The 23,923-nt window shown below is 44.4% G+C and overlaps 1 protein-coding gene across 1 annotated transcript in view; it reads right to left on the bottom strand.

Moving 5' to 3' along the window:
• The window catches only part of LOC121272536 (ryanodine receptor 1-like), a 467,552-nt gene that overhangs the window by 214,370 nt on the left and 229,259 nt on the right, over positions 1–23,923 (bottom strand). The window contains exons 43-48 of the mRNA XM_041179156.1: positions 22,687–22,822; positions 18,165–18,351; positions 11,661–11,769; positions 7,234–7,354; positions 1,567–1,736; positions 123–343 (exon numbers count right to left, since the gene is read on the bottom strand). Coding sequence (XP_041035090.1) covers positions 123–343; positions 1,567–1,736; positions 7,234–7,354; positions 11,661–11,769; positions 18,165–18,351; positions 22,687–22,822 — 944 coding nt within the window. The remainder of the gene's footprint in view (positions 1–122; positions 344–1,566; positions 1,737–7,233; positions 7,355–11,660; positions 11,770–18,164; positions 18,352–22,686; positions 22,823–23,923) is intronic.

A 23,923-nucleotide genomic window follows, 5' to 3' on the forward strand; every position in this document is an offset into this window, starting at 1 on the left:
CACTTCTCAAAACTAGTCCAATTTTGGGTGCAATTTACCCCCAGATCACCAACTGCACCCTAAGTGGAAACTCTACCCACTCCCTACTGTTTTTATATTGTAGTTTACAATGACGTTCTTACCTGCACAATGCCATGAGGCACGCTTCAATAATATCCCTTTGTGCCTTAGTTAGTGAGCGGCCCCTAGACAACCGGTAAATAGTGTGCAGCATGGAATCAATCATAATGGCTCGATGCTCAGTTCCAGCAAACAGTGGTGCACACTTAGTTATCAGAGGAAGAACTGCAGTACAGAGATAGCGGTTCATAGCGAGAGCCATCTCAGTGGTACTGAAAACAACCTGGGAAGGCAGATGGAGAAGCAAGTCAAACCTATTAGATAATAATCAAACCCCATGCTGCATACAACAGGCTCTTAACAAGCATGTGCAATTGGTTGATTATCATGATACACAACTCAAATGTAAATCTCAATTTAAATCCAATTGGGACATATACGAGCATACCAAAATGATGGACAGAAAAAGATCCAGTTAGCCCATCAAGTCCGTTCTCCCTCATGATGGCTGGAGCACTTACCTACCAACACCATGTAATTTCTTGGGAGAGGCATACACAGAAAAAAGCCTGGGGCCTAAAAGGGAAACACAAAAGCTAGAAAATCCCCCTATGATCCCCTCATGCAATCAAAACCTGTCGAGGAGATCACATTGAGCAGCCCTAACCCTAACATTAATTGTTAAATTATTTACCTTTTACCAGATGCGATCTCGACCCCAGCCAAGATTTTTGAAGGCTCACTGAGGCAGCACATACTGCGCAACACATTCCAGAGGCTTATTATTCTCTGAGAAAAGAACTGCCAAACAAGCTAGCCTATTTCCTTTGTTGCGTACTTTAAATATATAACTCCAACTTCTTCCTGATCTGTCAAATTGAAATAATCGCAGAAGACTTGAAATCCCTTTCCTTATTTTATATTCCTTCATCACATCACCTTTAAGTACTCTGAAGTAAATAGACCCAGCTCTTTAACCCTACCTGAGAAACTAATCATGAAGTACTGTGCAGGGGCTTCTCTGGAAAATGTCAACAGGAAATGCCAATCCAGTTCTGCACATTCTTCCTGATATGAAATGGTACTGAATGCTTCCAGTGGCAGATTTAAGGACAGTAAATGAGGGCCATATGGACACAGGAAGGCAAAAGATGAATGTTGAAATGTACTTTGGGAGCTCAGTGTGATAGCCCCAGAAATCACCAGAGTTCTAGATTTAAATAATCAGGCTACATAGTTCTATGAAAAACTTGCAAGAACATCTGTACTGTTCAACTGTCTGACTTTCAACCAGCCATCCAGTATCTCATTTTATCTGTAATAAGCTTTTCATATGGACTTATACTAGCACAAGTCTTAATGCACTCTTGCTCCAATGTGAAAATAACTTGCACAACTGAACATGGTTGCTGCAATGGACAAAATATTTGACTGCAACCATAGATTGATGAGGAAAATTTTAGAGTGAATTTACTGAAAATAAGCATTTAAAAACACGCTACTTACAGTATCCAAGGAGGCAGCAGCTCTCATATCAGGTAAGAAGCCAACCTCCAGTACATGAAGGAGAAAATCCTGATTTTCTATCCCATAGACACGATCCAGAAACAGCACCATGGGAGCCTTATGGTCAGGGACAAAGCTGGCTGACATTTTAGGTTCAACAAGGTTGCCATCTGGAAATCACAAACAATAAGATGAAGCCAGCAATCACAATTAGGGATTCAGGCAGCGGGAGAAGTGGAGCTCCATCTTCTGCCATACTAGAAAATAATTTTGCATTATGACTTTTTCATATGAATTTGTAACCAAGCCCATGTACTGAGACCAAAAAAGAGTGGTGTTGTTGCATTCTGAAAGGACCTCTTACCTTGGTTAAGCAATATTTATCAATTTAAATTAGTTTCAAGGGTAGGCAACCCATCTCTATTTGTGTTATTGCCTATCACCAGAACATCAGGTTATAAATAGCTATATCAGGTTTGTGAAGCAAAGAATGCAAGTTTGTAACTTGTAGCTTTTCTTGAAAAATGCAGTCTGACAGCTAAGAATCTTTCCATCCTTCACAAAGGGCAGAATGTTTGGCGGGAAGCTTACATGGAACTATATACAAAATCCGTCAGTAGGAGGGCAATTGTTAGTGCTGCATTTTGTTAATCTATTCAATTATGAATTTCAGATTACAGGAGGAACAGATTTCCATATGTAAACTGCTTTACGCTATAAACAAAAATAAAACTTGTTGGGTGAGTACCCTAATTGCAAGTCTGTTGACAACTGAATAGATTTACAGTACAATTCAAACAGCAACCAAAAGCTATAAGCTAACAATTTTTGACTTGAGTGCCGGGCTAAGTTATAACCATTTTGCAGCTGTCATATCAACACATTTTATTATGACTTATATCAGTAGTTACCAATGCAAACATCCTTTATCCCATTGCCTCTACTTATAATACTCATATTAACAGATCAGGTATGTACAATCAAATTGCGGCTTTAAGATTTTTTTTAAAAATAGCAGATTTAAAAAAAAAATCTAGGACCAGAATACTGTGAACTCTGCATAATGAAAGTCAACATAAAGGTCAAGTTAGAATTAAGTCAGGATAGAAAACAAGCCATGTCCTGCAGGGAGTCAGGCCTCAAGACAGGATTGGTAAATGATCAGCAGTTAAAATTAATTCACATCTACTGCACACTAGATACCTTCCATGGCAGGCATTAAACAGATTAAAGGTATCTCAAGGTGTCACCAGCATGATGTACAAATAAAAGATGGTTAACTTTTGTTTCACTCAAGTCACTGACGTCTAGGCATCAGGAAACAACAATTTCTTGAGAGTATACTGAATCCTTCTACACAAAAGATATCAGAAAGGTGAAAATATAGAAGAATATTAAACAACAGGATAGCTGATGCTACAGGATATAACCCCCTCTTAATTAAAGGCACTATTATGAAAACTGGGCAGAATTGTCTGCCAAGTGCGGTTGCAGGCGTGAAAAAAGACGTTTTACGAGGCGGCTGCAATGGCAGGTTTTCACGCCATACTGTCCCCTTCCAACTTAGTAGTCATGGAAAAAAAACACTAAATCGCTGGTGGCCAGCCCCCAATTGGCCTGCCAAGCTGTTATCTCACCGCTTCCTCACACAGGGCACCATACTTAAACTGCAGCCGTGCGCACGCTTCTCAATGCTTGCAGCTTAGGACTGCTCCGGTGAAGACATGGCCCCAAAACCAAGAAGAGTGCAGCACCCCTCCCCGATTCAGTGACACATCCCTGGGATGCCCTGGAGGCCCACCGTGATGTCCTCTACCCCCTCTCCGGCCACAGGAGGCTCATCCATCTCACCACTCCAGCTCGAGAGGTGGTGGCAGAGGTGGCCAGTGCCAATGCTGCACACAAGAGGTTGGCCATCCAGTACTGAAAAAGGATGAATGATCTCATCTGTGCTGCAAGGGTAATGTCAACCATCTCAGCACTCTCAACTCTCACACTCATAAGCCAATTACACATTCACTGGCATCTCACTCGCTGCCAGCTCAAGGGACATCATTCTCACTCTCTCACACACATTCTCACATTTGCATCTGGTCTCATCTCCTCTGGAGACTGCCTCTTCATCCCGTCCATGGCTCCACTCACCACATATGCATGCCTGGCATGCTTCTCATTTGGCCTTGCATACACTTTGCTCACACTCTCTCCATATATTTATGCAGGACAAGATCATGCACAATCAATGGGAGAGGTCCCAGACCGGGCATGGGGTGCCAAGCCCACCATTTGAGAATAGTGCATTGGAGATAGCCAGAGCGGACATGCACCATTCCTGCAGTGATGGCGAGGTTGGCGGCAAGCATCCATGTGAGGATCCTGTGCTAGATCATCCCACTGTTAACACTACTCTGAGTCCACTGTTCTGTGTCTAACTTAGCTGCCAAGTACTAACAATCTCCACTTTTCTCGCCAAGACACAACCACTGCATTGCCCTCAGGCAATCTTGATCACAACTCTAGCTCCGAGGGCATTGCGGATGAGCATCCTGAGGGTAGCACTGTTGAAGACTGGTCACAGGACCCAGCCACACCCTCCACCAGCACAGCGATGCACATCTTGGAGAGACCTAGATGTAGCGCAGCCTCGGAGCAGCTTACAATCTGTTCCACAGCAGGCGGAGGCAGGGAGATCTGGGGTCACCGGTACATGGAGGACCGCTGGAGGCAAGGAATCTGCTGAGTCTGAGTCAGAAGATGAGCCTTTGGACTCGGCCCTCAATCAGTTGGTGGAGCTGTAAAGCCAATCATGAGAACATTAGGAAAGGATGTGTGGTGCACTCCTCAGACAGCAAGGAACAATGGAAGAGTCTGTTTGCCTTCAACCCAAGGTGATAGCACTGGGATGCTGATGCACCAAGGTCAACACTGGCAGGATGGCGGCTGCCATGGAAACCTTGGTCCAGGACATCAGTTCTGCACTGATGTGTAGGCTGCATGCCATCGCCGATGCCATAGTTGGCCTCCAACAGTGTCAACAGGAGAGGGGTGCAGGGCAGTGCAATCTCACTCCAAGTCAGCCAGGAGCCGTCAGGCACCCATAGGGAGGAGGACCAGAAGCTCAACACCCCAGGGTCAACCATCCAGGTAACTCCAGAAATGTCTGGCCGATCCAGATATCCTCTTCCTGTGACCCCCGCAGCTCCAGTTCCACAGGCTAAGGAGGCTGCAACTGGCCCACAGCAGGACACCTAAATAAGTCCAGGGTCGTCCAGGTCTCAGCCCTCCAGAGGAAGCATGCCAAAGACATCACAAACAGGGCTTCGCAATCAGTAGGCTGCTGCCAGCTCCGTTGTGGATGTCGGGGTATCACCAAGACATAGTGGTAGATTAGGAAGGTTAAGATGATGCTGCTGCACAGCGTGGGCATGGGTATTAATAACTTGTACATAACATTCACTATTATAATGAACTCCCAAGAATGTCTCCTTGCCTATGGCTTCTTGTTATGACGAGCAGCGTTCGTGTCACTCCGACGTGAAATCTTGGTTCCTGCACAAGATAAAAGCAGGTGTCTCAGTCCAGGGCCTCTTCCCTGTGCAGTGTGTAACCTTCAGAGCAAAGTGATGGTCCGGCTTCACACTCACTGGACACATTAGTGATGCCTGAACCTCGATGATGCTTGCCATTGTGACACCTTCCCACGACAGTCTGGCAGCAGAGTTCCGGCATTCTCTCTGTGTGCTCTCAGCACCTTTGAAGTGAGGCTGGCCCCCATGTCTTCAGCATCTGTGTCCGGTGACGCTGTGCTCCTGAAGGGGTCAGGTGCTGAAGGCTGACAAAGGATCAGGTGCATTTAAAGTTTCACATCTGCAGCTCCATGATGTGACCCTGATCACTGAATGCAAGTGAACTGCCCTCAGTCAGACTGGAGTCAGACGTTCACAGGGGCAATGTGAAGAACTATGGAGTGTTCTCACTGTATGTCATCATCATTCTCCCAGGATCTAGCGACTATCCGGGCCTCCACTGCGTCCCCATGACATGAGCCTGAGCACTAAGGATATGTGCACTGCCATCAGCCATACAAGAGTCAAATGGTCACAGATGGAAGGTGAGGATGGCAGGACTGACCTCACCGCATGCCATCATCATCATCCCCCACGAATCTTGCGGCTAAGGGCCTCCCGAGCTCCCGTTTCGTCTGGCCAGTGCGATGGCCTCATCACCAGCATCTTCACCTTTGTGGACCTCATCACTGTCATTCCTTTTGACCTCCTCCTCATCGGAGATGTGCAGCTGTTCAATCTCCTCAGACAGGTTCCCCACCCCCCACCCTTGCAGCACCAGGTTGTGTAACGTGCAGCAAGTGACGATGGTGCTCCACATACTCTGGGGACTGTATTGCAGTGCTCTATTGCTGCTGTCAAGGTGGCACCGATTGAGGGCAGCTTCGACCACTGGACTCCATGCTGTACTCTCAACTCAGGCGCAGGTGTTCTCATAGCCCGCACTGCAAAGCTGTGCTGTTGGCTTGAACCATGATACTGGTCCAAACCTTAATAAAGACAGCACAAGGGGCTCTGAGCACAGTGATTGTGTCATAGACACCCTTTGTAAGGGGATTCTACAACTTGCCTAGTTGGCCAATGATTCTGCTGCCCCCCAAAACTGACATTAATTTGCAGTCTGTGCCCGAGGGGTGAAAAGTTCAGGGCATTTGGTGGCACTTCATGCTTTTGCGTTGTTCGCGTGGGCATGAAAGCTTCAGAGGCCTAATGCCAAGCACGTCAACGGAGCTGCAGCTAAACAGTCTCAGCTGTGGAAGAATGCTCACTTTTAACAAGCTTTTCCAAGTGTGTGGCCACTTCCCTCACCCACTCTTCCCCCCACACACAACAACCCCGCCCCCCCAACCCCCAAGGCATGTGCTTGCGTAGTTCCTTCAGTCTGTGCTGCCTTGCCTCTCCCACTGGCCTCACCCGCACTGGAGCCCTTGCCCTGACACCGAAATGAAAGCCAGCCAGGAAAAAGCCTGTGCCCCCAACCAAATGTGCAGCACCTCTTCCTTGATGTACTATGGGCGATGCTCGCGAGCGCTGCACAAGGTTGTGTGCATTCACCTCTCAGTTCCACTCGATCTGCAGGTTGCCAGAAGCATGCCTTCTTTTAAAGGCAGCCGTGAAGCTCGCCATTCTGAAGTCACGCTGACATGGGTGGTAAGTTTGACATGGTGGGGGGGGGAGGGGGGATGATTCCGGCATGAGGGCACAATAATGAGATGCAAATGCATTAAAATTAAGTTCCCCATGTTGGACAGTGGAAAATGCAGCCCGCCGTTGATAAGCAGAGTGGACAATCGCAAAGTGGTTTCACAGCAGCGTGAAACCGATTTTGGTTTTCTTGCCATATTGTCTGTTCAAGCCTGCCATGATGTCCACTGCCAACGGGACTGGATGACTCCACCCATTGTCTTTTCATTCAATCTAGCCAAGTTCTCTAAAGAATAGTATAAAAAGTTATTGGATCAGAAATCAGTCTTAAGCACAGTAGTTATTTAAATGGTACCAAACATATCTATTACCTATTGTGCTACAATATGATTTGAACATACAATCCTAGTCAAGGCCAAGGTTTCTGATAGCAGCCGCATGAGCAGTTTAACCTTACCTTTTCCAAAGGCAGGTATCTGCAATGGCAAACTTATAACACCAACTAAGTCTTCAATGGGAACCAGGGATCGCAGGATTGCCCGGATTCTCAATGCTTCACCTTTTCCAGCCTGGATCAGCTGTGGCAAAAAGAAAATAAACAACAGAACTAAGTTAACTTGCAAACTAGTTTTCAGTATAAGGCAAACACTGCACAGGAAGCCAGCACGTAACATCATGTATTAAATCAATGTTACTCTTCAAAAGAGAGTAATATTTTACTCATTCTTTCAAAACTGCTTTTTTACAACCCATTATTATAGAACATGCAGTTTTCTAATAAGCAATGTTTGATAGTGTTTTGTTAAGCAAATGAAAAATTATATATCTGTAACCCTTTAATAATTCTCAAGAAGCCAACATGTGGCTGAACCAACACGAATATAAGTTTGCTCTTACAGCTATGATTTGTCTCATAAGTCACAAAGATAGTATCACTGCAAGTTTTACCAACTGGTTCTGACTGTCTCAATGTTCTGTTTAAAGGAGAAACAGCAGCTTGTTTTTTCTTTGGAGTTAAGTGTAACGTCCTCACAAGATACAATGGCAATGTGTGTGGAGATACACAACTTTAAACAAAGTTCACTATTGCTCTGAAGTAATAGCAGAGGATATATATGGGTAATAGTAAAGTCATGAGTTACATACATCAAAAACTTTCTATTGACATAGTATTCTGATGGTTAGGTTTAGTGACACACTCAACGACCTGCTCAACTCTTCAATGAGCAAGGTACAAGAAGTGATCTTCAAAGCACAGCAAAGAGCAAGAAGTGAGAATATCACCTAAAGTTGGATCCAGCGGCAGTAGAGATACATTCAGTGATAATGAAATGTGGATGTGGAAAAAAAATGACCGATGAAGGGAGTGAGAACTGGATGTTTTTTAAAACAATATTTTTGGGGTGTGTGTGTATGATTTAATTAAGCTGGGCAGAGATTAATAGGAGCCAGGTTGTCCGGGGAGGTTAAAACGTGAAAGGGATCATGGTGTTAGGTTTGAGGTACAAGTAAATAGGCTAGATTTAACATTTGCATTTTTAGATAAATTGAGTTTGTTTGAATATCAAAGGAGAGTCAGAGGCACTAAGAAACATGTTTGCATCTTGCAGGAGTTCCATAGGTAAACAAAAAAAGGGGATATTATATTTTATTGACTCAGAAGCAAAGACAAGGTGGAGACATGAAAGATTTTGTGTTTGGTAAGGTTTGAGCTTCAAAGAGGTGTGAAAACAACGGAACCTGAGATAAGGGTGAAAAACGGTATTTTAGAGTTGCTGTTTGAGCAGTTGAGATAGCAGCTGGAACTGTTTGAGCCATTCATTTGGGAGCTGTTGTCTGGGAGAAGGAGTTGTTTGAAACAGCCATCCAGTCAAGCCAGAAAAGTCTTGGGCTGCAACAAGCAGTTTTATTCTGAAGTTTGGATTCCACATCAGAGTGGGAGAAAGTTGAAAGGTCATGTGGTATGCCTCTATTAAAGGTACAGCAGTTTCCATTGAGTAATATTACTGGATTTCCTATAGTTAATCATCTATAAGGGAGTGTTGCCTAGAAGGTATTTACTTGTGGGTTTGACCAAGTATAGTCTTTTTGAGGGAATGTGTTGTAAGACTAAGTTTAACTGTGTAGCTGTAATCTTGTGTGCTTAAGTTTTCTTTTATTCTTGTTAATAAAACTTTTACTTTTAGTTTTTAAAATTCCAAAAGTGTTACCGGACTTCTTGCTGCTGAGATCAGTACGTCATCTTCTCGTTTTCAGAATACAGTAAAAAGGGTATGGCCCGTAAGCCAAATATCCCTCTGGGATTTGGTTTGCACAGCAATTAACACCGACTGTGGTTTTAACAAGGGGCATATCAGTCAGCATAATGAGAGCCCAGGAGTCCTGAGTAGAGGTCCAGCATGTTGACTGCTTTTCCTGCACTGTCTGGGGGTAAAGACCTCATGTGACCCATTTCTTAGCAAACATTGGTAAAGCACATGGGGCTATAACTTTTGCTCAAGTGGTGCCAACTCTCCAACATTAATTTGAGTAGGGTAGGACATAAATACTTAGCAGGAACCCAGAATAAATCCAGAGCTCAGTGAAAGGTCAGGGAATGTGACCCACAAACATCTGTCTTGCAACTTGAAATGGTTGGTCTCCTGTTGGTGCCAGCTTGGCATCATCATATTTCCTGGTCTCTGTGACTCCTCGCCAGTTCAACTGATTTCTTTGTATGTTAGTATGTTATTTTAGAAGAAACTGTCTATGGTGAGGCCTTCATTAATAGCAATACTGTGCTGTATGTAGCATATGACTATACTGATCCCCACTGGGCATATTTCCTTGTTTCACCTGTGTGTCTCGTCAAGTTTATTCACAGCTGGAGTATAAGGACTATATATACACAGGTACTAACAACCATGGTTTCACTTGGCCTGTAGTTTCAAAGAATATTCCTTCTCCTCCAATTAACTGTTCTATGTTTGCCTGTTTCAGAATGAAAACATGGGATAAATTTTCAACTCACCATTTGGGCGTTAAACTGCCATTGAGGGTCAGCCACCAGTTAACAGAAGTTTCATTTTCAATAAAAAATATAATCCTCAAAGGGATGTAGAACTCCCTGTAAATTCTCAGCAAGTCTCTAAAAAATATCTATAAATGCTCAGGAACACAGTGACTTCCAGCCAAGTTAATTCCTCAGAACAGGTGGATTGAGTCGCACAAGAGGTTAAAATGCAAAAAATCTCTGCAATAGGAACCAATGTTCCCTCTTTTTTTGCACTTGACTTATTTAAATGTGCGACCCCTTTAACTTATTTTGCATGGCCATACACTCGTGATAACTTAATGGAGCTAACATGTGCACATGCCTGCGGGGGACCTTCAGGTTGGTGCAAGGCTGCGCAATTTACAGGGAACAGTGATAGGGACCAAATTGCCTGCTTACCATTTTAACATCGGCTGTGGGGGTGGGGTAGTGAGGGGAAAGGGGTGGATAACCAATCCACTCACGGGAAGCATGTTGATTATTTAAACATTTCAATGAAGCCATGTGCCATCATCCCATCACTCATTCTACTTATAACTGCAGGCGGCCTGGTTTCCCAGGCCTCAGCAGATCAGTCAGCTCAAAGATGACAGACAGGGATGCAGACAGGAAAATGGAGTCAGGGCCACATTCAGATCAGCCATGATCTTATGGTAGAGCAGACTCAAGGGTCTGAATTCTCTTAATTCATATGGTTGTATGTATGTTCTAAGACAAAAGGGCTGAATCCATGAGGTGGTTGCCTTCGCATTCCTACTTCTGGGCTAGAACAAGGAGTGTTTCCTCCAGGCTCAGGATGCTGCTCAGTAAACCACCAGACCCTCCCCTATCTGCCATGATCTGTCTGCTCCCCCAACTACCATGAGATCCGCCCACAATCAGGAATCACACACCCCCCGCACCCCCACCCCCGCACTGACCACCATTTGATCCCCACCCACCACCCAGCATGACCTCTTTCACTCTCCCAATACGTATTCCTCTGGACTTTAGCCTTGTGAAGCAGTCTTCCTGCCTGAAAGGCCTCCTGTCTGTCAATTAATGGGTTAGTTTCTAACCCCACCTCAGAAAAAAAGTTGAAGTAATTCTACAGTTAAATTTTGCCAGGCATTTGGGAAAGCCAACCTCGCAACAGCAAACCCGCACAGAACTAGTGCACAGACTACAATCCAGGCCAATGTTGCAGACTCTCACTCCTGTGTGACCTTTCAACTTCCCACCACGACTACTATACAGGCACAATAGAACTACCTTTTCAGTGATGGTAAATGAGCAGAACTGTAAGGAAAGCTCATGGGACACTTGGCTGCATGCCTCTTACTTAATTTAAATGCAGCAAAGCGTACTACTAGCAGATGTATCTTTGTGAAAGTGGAGTCCCAGAAGGGCAATTGCAGAGACCATTTTGGGGTGGGGAGTAGTAGTTTTGGGAGAGGGCTTCTTCGCTTCATTTTACTTGCTGGACCTCCAGAAAATAGATGGTTTATTTAAATGGAAAATCCAGGCCTTCAATTTCTGGTTGGTGTTCTGACGAAAGATCATTGACTTGAAACATTAGCTGTTTCTCTCTCTGCATTTGCTGCCAGACATGCTGAGTATTTCCAGCATTTTCTGTTTTTATTAACCTTGACTTCTGGCTTCAGATTAATCCCTAATCTGCAAGTAATTTACTTGCAATTGACCCAAGATAGAACTAAGCATTTTTTAAAAAACTTTATTCACTTTGAAGTGTGGCAGATGCCTGTAAAACTCTTATAAAAATAGATTTGGAATATAACTATCACACAACATGGGATGTGGTGCAACTCAGAAATCAGCTGTTGGTTCATCTACATTAGGCAATCACTTACATGCATCTCTGGAGCACATCTGCCCAATAGGTCAATCAGCGCTGAGTAGAAAGACATGATGGCATTACCCAGATGGACACGATTTTCTTCATGGACCTCTTCGCCTAACCTACATACAAATAGCAGGATGAGATGAACACAATGGGGGTGACATTGGATTCGACAGTAGCATAAAGCAGATGATAGCAAGTCATGTTATTGTTCATTCTGCACTACTGCCCAAGACCAATTTCCCTCCCAATGCTCTGAGACACTGTAGCTCATAAGCCTATCGTGTCTGCAACCAATTCCAATTATATTATGTGCACATATGCATTTACACAAAAGAATTCATTCTGATTTTAGTTCTGCTTCCTTAAATCATTTATTCCATAAGCAAACCAAACCCGCAAGCTCGACCACCTAGAAGGACAAGGGCAGAAGATGCATGGGAACACCACCACCTGCAAGTTTCCCTCAAGCCACTCACCATCCTGACTTGGAAATATATCAGTTCGTTCAGTCGCTGGGTCAGAATCCTGGAACTCCCTCCCTAATAGCACTGTGGATGTACCTACAACACATGGACTGTAGCGACTCAAGAAGGCAACTCACCACCACCTTCTCAGGGGCAATTAGGGATGAGCAATAAATGCTGGCCTGGCCAGCAACACCCACATCCCATGAACAATTTTTTTTAAAGATTGTGACTTATTGAGGATGATTTACATATCTCAGGAAAAAAAGGCCAAAGGTGGGTGGGCCAGGGCAACAGCTGCTCGGAGGAACCAGTGGGGGACTTATCCCAGATTCCAGGTTGCTCCTCATTTGTATGGTCGAAGTGAGCTACCACTGCAAAATAGGCTCCACGTGGGCAGTCCACCAATAAGCGAGAGGAAATTGGGTCTGCAGCCTCTTACAGAAGAGGTGCTTATTTGTGGCCAAATTAGGAAAGCATGGAAATGCAGGCAGATGTCATTTACTGCACAGAAGGAAGCTATTTGGCTGCTCAAGTCTCTACCAGTTCTCTATGGAGCAATCCAGTCAATCATGCTCCCCTGCTCGATCCTCATAGCCATGCAAGTTTATTTTTTTAAGTACCCATCTAATATCCTTCTGAAATCATTGATTGGTTTCCCTTCCACCACTGTGTAGGCAGCGAGTTTCAACATTACCACTTGCTGCATAAAATAGTTCTCATATTCCCCTTGCATCTCGTGCCCAAAACCTTAAGTTGGTGCCCACCACCCCCAGCAGTTCTTGTACCATTAGCTAATGGGAACAGCCATGTCTACCTTAACTAAGCCTGTCATAAACTTGTACACCTTTATCAAATCTCCACACAAACTCTTTTGCTTCAAGGAGAAGAACTGCAGATTTTCCAACTTCACCTTATCCCCCCCTCCCTGTAACCATGTCTTCAGGAAGCATGATTTCCAGCAAGGTCCTGTGGTTCTGAGATGCAGCTCTGGGAATCCTCAAGAAGGAAATTCACACTAGATAAGATCCTCAGCCCCACAGATGATCAACAGGTACCACATCAAACTGGAAACAGACATGGAGAGAGGTGGCACAAAACGTTAACGCCAGCAACATTTTCTCCAAGATCTGGCAGCACTGGAAGAAATGTCACGATCTCATTAGGACTACAGGTGGAACTCCCATTCAGGCCTCTTTCACTTTCTGCACAGCAATAAAGATCGTTATCCTGCCTCAACATTATCAATCCTTCTATTTCCTACTTGCCATTGCTCTCCTGAAGTTAGCACGGAGGACTTCAATGCACCTCCTTTCAGTCTGCAATCACTCCCTCCCTCACAACTACTTCTCCCTCTTACCGATTCTTGTGGCTTCCTGTCATCATATACATTACATGTTGATTTACACATTTGAAATGCCCCAATTGCTCAGAGACAATCACAACCCACTTCCACTCTTCCAGGGGTGGCTGAGGCTGAAGAGCCACAGCAAGCCGTTGCTGGTCAGCGCCTAGCTAGACCCAGGGTCTATAGATGGCGCTTGTCATTCCTGCAGATGACAAGAACCAGTGTTGCTGAAGACTGCGCATGTCCAGGGAACTGGTCAGTCACATCTACCACCTGCTGCAGGATTTGGTACCACGGGGACATGGAGAGCATCCACTGCCAGTCGCTGTGAAAGTGACTGCAACGCTCAATCTTTACATCAGTGGCTCCTTTCAGGGTTCCAAAGGTGACCTCTTGGGGTTATTGCAAACTCCCACACACAAATGCGCCAATGGTCAAGGATGGCATTTTTGAGAGGGCACAAAACTTTATGCATATCTCCTGGGATCAGGAAAGCCAGGGTGCAAGAGCAATTGGATTGGCCCAGATCTTAAGTTTTCCACAGGTGCAGGGTGCCATCGACTGCAATCATGTGGTGCTCAGATCTCGTGGCCACAAGCAGTCAACTACGTCAACATTGAATGTTCAGCTTGTGCAACCACCACAAATGCATCCTGTAGGTCTGCGCCATCCCTGGCAGTGTTCATGACTCCTACATTCTCAGTAGGTCTCAGGTCCCTAACATCTTCCAGGGTTGGCTCCACGGGGGCAAAGGCTACCTGCAGAGGACATAGCTGATGACATCTGTGCGGTGGCCTCAGAGCACAGGTGCAAGGTAGGCTCATGCTCAAACCTGCAAGCTTGGTGGAGCAGAACTTCCGAATGTTGAATATGAGGTTCCAGTGCCAGGACTGGTCTGGAGGAGCACTGCAATACAACCCACAGAGGGTGTCATGCATGGTCATTGCCTGCTGTGCGCTTCAAAACCTGGCGCTGCAATGGGAAGAGGAGCCGGCTAAGGAGGAGATGGAGGAGTTGCACATCTCCTCCGTTGAGGGGGACATCCATGGGGATCAGGGTTAGGAGGTCCTCGAAAGTGACAATGAGGCCCTCGCACTTGCCAGATGAGGCAGGCGTGTTCGGGAGGCCCTCATAGTTGCTAGATTCATGAAGGATGATGGTGACATGCAGTGAGGAGAAACCATAGAACCTCAAGTTGCATCTGTGAATGTTTGACTCCTGTCTGGCTGATGGCAGCACGCATACCTTCTGTGATAAGGCTCCTGTCATGGGGACGTGGCAGATGCCCATAGCCCCTACATTCTGGGAGGATGATGACAAAATGCATGGGGACACTCCATAAATCCTCACATAGCTCATGTGAATGTCTGATTCCTGTCTGGCTGATGGCACGTCGCTTATGCTCTGTGAATAGGGTCATATCATGGAGATCCAGCGGGGAAACTTTAACTTCTCCTGAACCAATGGCATCCTTTGTGAGCTGACCTCTTCAAGAGCACACTGTCACCGGACACAGATGCTGACGAGATGGGGAGCCAGCACACCTCAAAGCTGCTGGGAGCACGCAGAGAGGATGACAGAACTTTGTGCCGCTGGCCCAGGACATTCTGGCTGCAACGGTAAGCTCCATTGAGATGCAGGCATGACTGTGACCAGTGACAGTGAAGGCGCACCATCGGTGTGCTGGGCATGTTGCACAAAGCACAGGGAAGAGGCTCTGGACTGAGACACCTGCCTTTATCTTGTGCAGGGACCAAGGTTTCACATCTGAGCAACACAAAATCTGCTCACCAGAACAAGGAGCCACAGGTAAGGAGACATTCTTGGGAGTTTATTGACAAAGTGAACACCGTGTACAAGTGATTAACCCCCATGCCCAGGCTGTGCAACCACATCTTCTTAACATTCCTAACCCTGCCACTACACCTTGGTGTTCCGCTGACATCCACAGCAGAGGTGCAGGCAGCCTGACTGCTACGCCTTACTTGTGATGACCTTGATGTGTGTTTTCTTAAGGGCTCCAGTATGCTTTCAAAGTGCTGCTGTGTGGCGGTGGCACCCTCCTCAGCCTATGGAGCTGGGTTTGCTGGGTCACAGAAAGAGGGGATTCAGATGGGCCGGACACTCCCTGAGTCACCTGGGTTGCTGGCCCTGGGGTGTGCACCTGCTGATGCTCCTTCCTATGAGTGCCCAAGTGCCCCTGGCTGATTCCTTGAGGAGAAGGGGAAGCTGGAGCGCGATCGAGCTGTCCCACACCGCTCTCCCACTGACACTGTTGGAGGACAACCATGGCACCTGCGATGGAGTTGAGCTCGCACAACAGCGCAGGACCGATGTCCTGGACCAAGGTCTCCATGGCAGCTGCTGTCCTACCAGTGTTGACCTCGGTGTGTTGGTATGCCGGAGCCATCACCTCAGAGTGAAGGCAGACGGACTCCTCCATCGGGCCTTGCAATCTGAGAAGTGCAACTGATATCCCTTCCTGATGTTCCCGAGCTTGCCTTTGCAGCTCCTGGAGCTGAGGTAAGACTGAATCCGGAGGCTCATCATCTGACTTGGACTCAGCAGATTTCTGGCCTCCAGCAGTCCTCTGAGTGCCAGAAACCTGGAAAGTCCCTGCATCTGTCTGCTGTGGATCAGACAGTGCAATGTGCTCACCTGACTGTGACCCCGAGGCAACTCTAAAGCTTGGTCTCACCGAAGTGTTTGTCTCTGCGCTGGTGGAGGGTGTGGCTGAGCGCTATAATGGGTCTTCGATGAGGGTTTCAGCAGATTCCTCTTCTGAGGTGTCTGTGGGGCTTGAGTCGAGGACCTGGGTCATGGGCCCCCTTGGCTGTTTCCCAGATGTGCCTGCGAAAGCAAGGAGATATTTAGTGCATGGCAGGGGACTGCGAAACAGGGGAACTAACTCACAGCATGGTTGTCTGATGGATTTTGCATTGCTGGATCCTCACTTGGTTGAGGATTGCTGACCTCACCGTCAGCACAGGACTGGTCCAGATCTTTGCCAGCCAGCTGGGTGGGTCTTACAAAGTCCGTGAGGACCTTGATTTCAGACATTCCTCCATCAGTCTGCGACTTCTCCCTTTTGTTGTGTGCCAGCTTGTACTGCATGAAGACAGATGGAGAGAGTGTAAGCAGGATGCCTGCCAGGCCAGATGATAAGTATGCCTGGCATATATGGATGGTGTGTGGCGCCATGCATGTGATGAGGTCAATGTAGGTGTGTGAGAGAGAGAATGGTGATGTCCCTTGTACTGGCAGTGAGTGAGATTCCTGTCGATGTGTGATGGGTTTGAGAGTGAGAGTTGAGAGTGATGAGAAGTGACTCCTCTTTCGGCACTGGGTGGTTGTCCTCTTTTGCAGGGCGTTGGCACTGAACACCGTTGACACCACCACCCAAGCCAAACTGATGATGTTGCTGCCACTCCTGCGGCTAGAACAGAGGTAGAGGACATCATGGCGGGCCTCCATGACATCCCAGGGATGTGTCACTGAATCAGGGGGTTGCACTCTTCTTGCCTTTTGGGTCCATGCCTTCTGTGCAGTAGTCCTGGGCTGTACTTTAAATATGACGTCTGGCATAAGGAAGCGGCAAGGTGACGGTAAGCGAATTGGAGGCTGCCTGCCAGCTAAACAGCGTGTTTCCCGGGAATGTATGATTAATGAGGCAGGATTGGGATGATACAGTGTGAAAAGCCGTCATTGCAACCTCCTTTTTCCCGCCCGCAACAGTACTTAGTACAGACCTGGGATAATTCCACCCAGTGTGTACCATCTACAAGATGCACTGCAGTAACTTGACAAGGCTCCTTTTACAGCACCCTCCAAACCCACGACCTCTACCACTTAGAAAGACAAGGGTAGCAGCTGCATGGGAACATCACCACATGCAAGTTCCCCTCCAATCCACACATCATCCTGATTTGGAACTATATCACTGTCCCTTCACTGTCACTGGATCAAAATCCTGGAACTACCTCCCTAACAGCACTGTGGATGTAACTACAACAAATGGACTGCAACGGTTCAAGAAGGTGGCTCATCACCACCTTCTCAAGGGCAAAAGTGGGCAACAAATGCTGGCCTAGCCAGTGATGCCCTATCCCATAAAAGAATAAATAAAAATTGTAGCTTACATCAGCTAAAAGTACTCAGACATTTAAACTGCAATTATTTTCTTTCTGGAAACACTTTACTAGATAAAAGAATCTGCTTGCACTTCCAAGGATAATTCATTGTATGGAGCACCTGAAAAATTTCAATGCGATAATGATGCTTCACGTTTCATTTTTTTCTTGCAATCCTTAAGGTTTCTATGATTTTCATGACCTCTGTTCCCAGGGAATTTCTATATATGAAACAGATCTCTTCCCCCTTTACCTTGCTCCACTCTTCTCATGAGTGAGGCAGGTTAACTGTAGTTCCAATAAAGTCATTTGAATGAGGTGGGAGGGACCATTTCTGGCCCTCCCAATACATTCTCCTTTAGGTTGCAGTCAGATGTAGAAGGGTTCCAAGAAGTTGATTGAGGGCTTTGTGCCAGTGAGCTCCTTAGCTTGAAGAGCCCGAGGCGGAAAGGTCAAAAGTAGGTCCCCAATCTTTCGGCCAAAGAAAAACAGGTTTTCTGTCTTGAAAGTCTTATAAGAGGCAGCAAAACATTTATATTGCTTTGGTTGAAGTTAACATATTTCCTTACAATTCCCGTCTTCGGTCTTTCTTGACCGTCGGTCCATCACGGGCAGGATCCTCAGAAATCTTGATGGCATCCTCAATGGCTCCAAGTAAACCACTGCCACCTTCACCCCGTAGGGCCGGTCCAAAACACTCAGGGCGACGGATCAGCAAACGCACAACAACATTGGCATTTTCTTCTACACTTTCACCTGCGATCACATAGAAAACATCGCACAAGCAGGAGGATGAGAAGCTCTAAACAAGAAAGTGTCAATATATTTCCCATGTTCAGGAATGCAAAAACTTCTAATACAACTAACGCTTTTAGTCACTTTGCAAGTAAATGCATTAAGTACGTCTTGTAGTTGTATTCCATTACTGCACAAATTTATTTTGCAGTCATGAAATAGTTCTCATCAATTGTAGTCATATATTCCCTTGAACCTTTTCCTCAAGTAATGATGCTCCTGTAATAATTAATTTAATTTTAAAAATGTTTTGTATGAAGCAATTTAATTGTACAGTATGCAGTAAACATGTGAAATTCTAGACCATTCACTGAAATTCACCAGGCCTGGGTTTGGAAGCCTGGTTTTTGAGATAGCATCAAAGAAATGCATTTCTTTATTACAAGGTACATTTTGGGGAAATAAGCAACTAAAGGAGGAAAATGACTCGAATCAAATAGATTTACCTGAAATGATAATGCTAAAACGTACTCATCTTTTTATAAGTAGTTCACCTGGTTGCGCCGCAGTGAGCATATAAGACATGCAGACTATACAGACCCTGGTTCAGTCCCTCATCTCTTAATTGTTGTCAGCCCAGATAGTGGAAGGCTGGTGCAATTCAACCAAGCAACCAAAGGTGAGAATTTCCACATCAGGTTGTCAGGTAATGGCTCCTGTTGGGTGTGTGCATGAAATTCAGCTATGAGACCCTCCATGTTGTTGCATTCTCCCAGAAAGCACTGTCCAATCTCATGAATTATGGCTGATCACTTAGACATTGGTAAGTAACTGATGTCTATAGAACTGGTGGGAAAAGCAGGAAAAAAATTGATGATAACAGGATCAATATTTGTAAAAAGCTTGAAGTATATGTCATAAGTGAGAAATAGTTCATCATCTGACAGTGATCTTCTTGTTTTCTTCATATGTTGATGCTTCCAAAATATTTTAAGTCATTTACTAATTGTGAAGTTAATGATAACTGAATGGAATTTTTTGAATTTTAATTGTGGTGGAAAATATTACCTGGTTTCTGAAGCTGGTTTATGGGAATCAATAAGAATGGGAGTCAATAGGAACTGAGAGTGAAAACGTTTGTGTTTTTTTTTTAGTAAATGCAGTTCTTGCATTGTTTACTTCAATGAAATCCTCCAACGGAAGCAACTTGCTACTGCCCACAAGTATATGTTCTACCTCAGTAGGCAATGAAGTGATAGAAATTACTATCACGGATGTTCCAACTTTGCCTGCCAACCTTTGATTCCAATTTATCACGCTCAGGTCTATTCTTACCCCATTGAAGTTGGCTTTCCTCCAGTTAATTATTCTTACACTGGATTGTTCCTTGTCCTTTTCCATAGCCAACCTAAACCTTATGATACAACGATCACTTTCCCCTAAATGTTCCCCTATTGACACCCGATCAACTTGGGTCACTTCGTTCCCAAGAACCAGGTCTAGCAATGCCTCCTTTCTCATTTGACTGGGAACATACTCCTGTACAAAATTTTCCTGAACACATTCTAGGAACTCTTGCCCCTCTTTGCCCTTTACACTACCACTATCTCAGTCTATATTTGGAAAGTTAAAGTCCCCCATTATAACTACCATATAATTTTTGTACCTCTCCGTGCTTTTTTGCAAACTTGTTCCTCTACAACTTTCCCACAAGTTGGTGGCCTATAGACTGCATCAAGCAATGTAACTGAACCTCTTGTTCCTTAGCTCTTCCAGCACTCCGCTGTTCTCCTTAAATCAATACTGCCACATTTCCTTCATTTCCTATCTTCCTTCAGCACCTTGTATCCAGGAATATTTAATACCCAGTCCTGCTCTTCTTTGAGTCAGGTCTCTGTTGTAGCCACAAAATCATATTTCCACATGGCAATCTGTGCCTGTAACTTACAATATTATTTATCACACTTCCCGTCTTCATATACATGCACAGAAACCCTAATTTAGACTTTATTACTTTTTCCCTTGCTTTGAACCCACTTATTGCCTGACAATTTCCTACGCTAGTGCTATGTGTGTCGCCTGGTATTCTATGCACCTTGGTATTCCTCTCTGATATTACATCCAGGTTCCCACACCCCTGCCAAGTTAGTCTAAATCCTCCACAATAAAACTAGCAAGGAAGTTGGCCCCGGCTCTGTTTAGATGCAATCCGTCCAGCCTATACAGGTTCCATCTCCCCCAGAGCTGGTCCCAATTAACCAGGACCATTGTTCCAGCCATGCATTCACCTGCTTTATCCTGTTTCTATACTCACTAGCTCATGGAAATTGCTACTTTTGAGCTCCAGCTCCCTAAGTTCTGACTGCAAGACCACTTCCCTCTTTCTGCCTCTGTCATTGGTGCCAATGTGGAACACAACCACTGGCCCCACCCCTCAGATTGCTCTGCAGCCACTCAATGATATCCTTGACCCTGACACCAGGAATCCTGGATTCCCATCTGCAGCTGCAGAAATGAAGAAAAGCAAAAAGACAGTATGAGAAAAGACTGGCAGTTAACATGAAAGGGAATACATAAGTCTTCCATTGGCATATAAATAGTAAAAGGGTGGCAAGAGGAGGAGTGGAGTCGACTTGGGGACCAAAAAGAAGATTTATGCATGGAGGCAAGGAGCATAGCTGAGATACTAAATGAATACTTTGCATCTGACTTTACCAAGGAAGATGATGCTGTGCAGGTCATGATGAAGAGCATGTAATTCAGGCACTTGAAGGGTTTAAAATTGATAAGGAGGGATCAGATAGGCTGTCTGTACTTAAAGTTGATGAAATTGTTACTTAGGAAAGTGAGAATGGAAATTGTGGAGGTACTGGCCATAATGTTCAAGTCTTCCTTAGACTCAGGGTGGTGCCAGAAGACTGGAGAATTGGAAAAATACACTCTTGTTCAAAAAACGGTATAGAGATAAGCCCAGCCAATCATCTCAGTGGTTGGGAAGCTTCTAGAAATGATAACTTGGGACAAAATTAATAGTCGTTTGGGTAAATGTGGGTTAATTAAGGAAAGCCAGGATGAATTTGTTAAGTGCAAATCATGTTTAAGTAACGTGCTGGAGTTTTTTGATGAGATAACAGAGAGGGTTTTGAGGATAATGCTGTTCATGTGGTACATTCTAAAAGGCATTTAATAAAGTGCCACACAACAGACTTGTGAGTAAAGTCATAACTCTTGGAATGAAAGAGTCAGTAGCGAGATGGATATAAAATTGGGTAAGTGACAGGAAACAGAGAGTAGTGGTTAATGATGTTTTTTGGACTGGAGGGAAGTTTGTAGTGGAGTTCCCCAGGGATCAATGTTACATATATTAATGACCTAGACCTTGGTGTACAGGGCACAATTTCAAAATCTGCAGATGATACAAAACTTGGAATCATTGTGAACAGTGGGGAGGATAGTGTCGAATTTCAAAAGGACATAGATAGGGCTGGTGTAATGGCTGGACAACTGGCAGATAAAATTAATGTAAAGAAATGTGAAGTGTTTCATTTTGGTAGGATGAATGTGGAGAGACAATATAAAATGAAGGGTATAATTCTAAAGGGGTTATAGGAACTGAGGGACCTGGGTGTATATGTACATAAATCACTGGCACTAGTTGAATTGTTCCTTTGGAGAATCGGTGCCAACATGATGGGCCGAATGGTCTCCTTCTGTGCTGTAACCATTCTCTGATTATGTGACATTGTCATACACACAAATTCCTTTCTCTACAGCTTTAACAGAAGTATGAACCCATTCATTTTTAATGGATTAATGCTTCCATTAAAATAGATAGAGAGAAAGCTTGCTATGAGCAGTTAATGTGTTCATCTGGATTATATTCCTAATCAAGTGTTTTGCAGATGACGTTCAAAGAATCAATATCCAGATTTCTGGGAATCCACAGGAATAGCCAACAAGCAACAGGCATGGTGGAAAAGTTTTTTTGTAACATGCAATTTTTCAGTAAATCAGGATCATTTTTATTCCCCAGTAGCTAAGAGCTTACTATTCCCATATATATGATGTTGTATCTATTTATTTCTGACATTATTAAACATGTAAACTGTATGACTATCATGCTAAGAGTAACAGATTCTATGTAAACAATCAGCAACAGTTAAGCACATTTTTTGACTGTCAATGATGTGTGACAGCTGTGGCACGCAGATTGTGCCCACATGATAATATCTATACTATCTGCGCTACTGTCAATTTTGTGAAATGTAGTGCACAATATGAACTCAGACTCTACAAATATAGTGAATAATTTAGCTATTCATCCTTTACTGATGTTTACTAAACTGGTCTATTCACCATTAACAAATACAGCAAACCGCAAAAAGTCAAGATAACGTTCTCCTCCAACAGGATTCCACCCAATGTCTGGATAGCCTTTTGCCAGAAGCATAGGGCAGCTTTGCAGTCCACACCCTGCTAGGTATGTCACCACCTAAAATTGGAAATAAATGGTAAGATCCAAGGGAATGAATTATGATGTTGAAGCTACAGACTGTCATTCAAAGCATTCATTATTGAAATTTATGCAGCATGCAACTTAAAGTGTGCAAAAATCAGAACAAACTGTCAACCCCATTGTCACATTCCAAGTCACATTTTAGGACTCTTTCTCCTATTTTTTTTTTATATTACTTTACCCAAATCCACATTCATCCACTTAACCAAAAGCAAAATACTATGGATGCTGGAAATCTGAAATACAAATAAGAAGTGTCAGAAATACTCAGCAAGTCTGACACCATCTGTGGAGAGAGAAACAGAGTTAATGTTTTGAGTCGGTTATGATTTCTTCAGAATTGGAGAATAAGAGTCATATTCAACTTGAAATGTTAACTCTGTTTCACTATCCACAGATGTTGCCAGACTTGCTGAGTGTTTCCAGCACTTTGATTTTATTCTACGTTCATCCACATTGTTCAATAAGGCACTAATCTCTTTCCTTTAGGTATACCTTTTATTAGATAAGATACATTCTATAAATAGATAACTTTACAGCTTTACACTCCCGACAGAGATTCAACAGCCAGAAAATCATTTTGGAAATTTGATGCATGACTTAAGATTTTTTCTGATCATTCCACACATTGCTGAGTTGAAAATTAAGCCTGCAAATTCCTCTTAGCATGAATTTTCTCTCGAGCCGTTTCATTTCAGGGTGAAACTATGGTTAGACATACTTGAGCTTGAAATAGTGCGTGATATTTCGGTTGGTGGGTGCGAAAGAGAGTCGGCAGCGCGCCTGCCAACAATTAGGAGGCCTATTAAGACCATTAAAGTAGCAACTGACGGTGATTTTTCACTGCCTGTCCAACATTATGGTTGGCAGGAGGGAGGGGGGAGCGCGAATTGACCAGGCAGCCTTTGCATTTTTCAGGAAACCTCATCTAAGGTGGGATGAGGTTTCCACTATTAATTTTAAAAAATTAAAAATGTATGGACAGAATTTTCATCATCTATATTTTCATGTGAGTGAATCTGATGTGCGGGCATTTTTTTCTGCAGTTTCAAACATTTATTGATTGGTTTTAAATTC

This window comes from Carcharodon carcharias, chromosome 34, assembly GCF_017639515.1.
Source record: "Carcharodon carcharias isolate sCarCar2 chromosome 34, sCarCar2.pri, whole genome shotgun sequence".
Taxonomy (NCBI): domain Eukaryota; kingdom Metazoa; phylum Chordata; class Chondrichthyes; order Lamniformes; family Lamnidae; genus Carcharodon; species Carcharodon carcharias.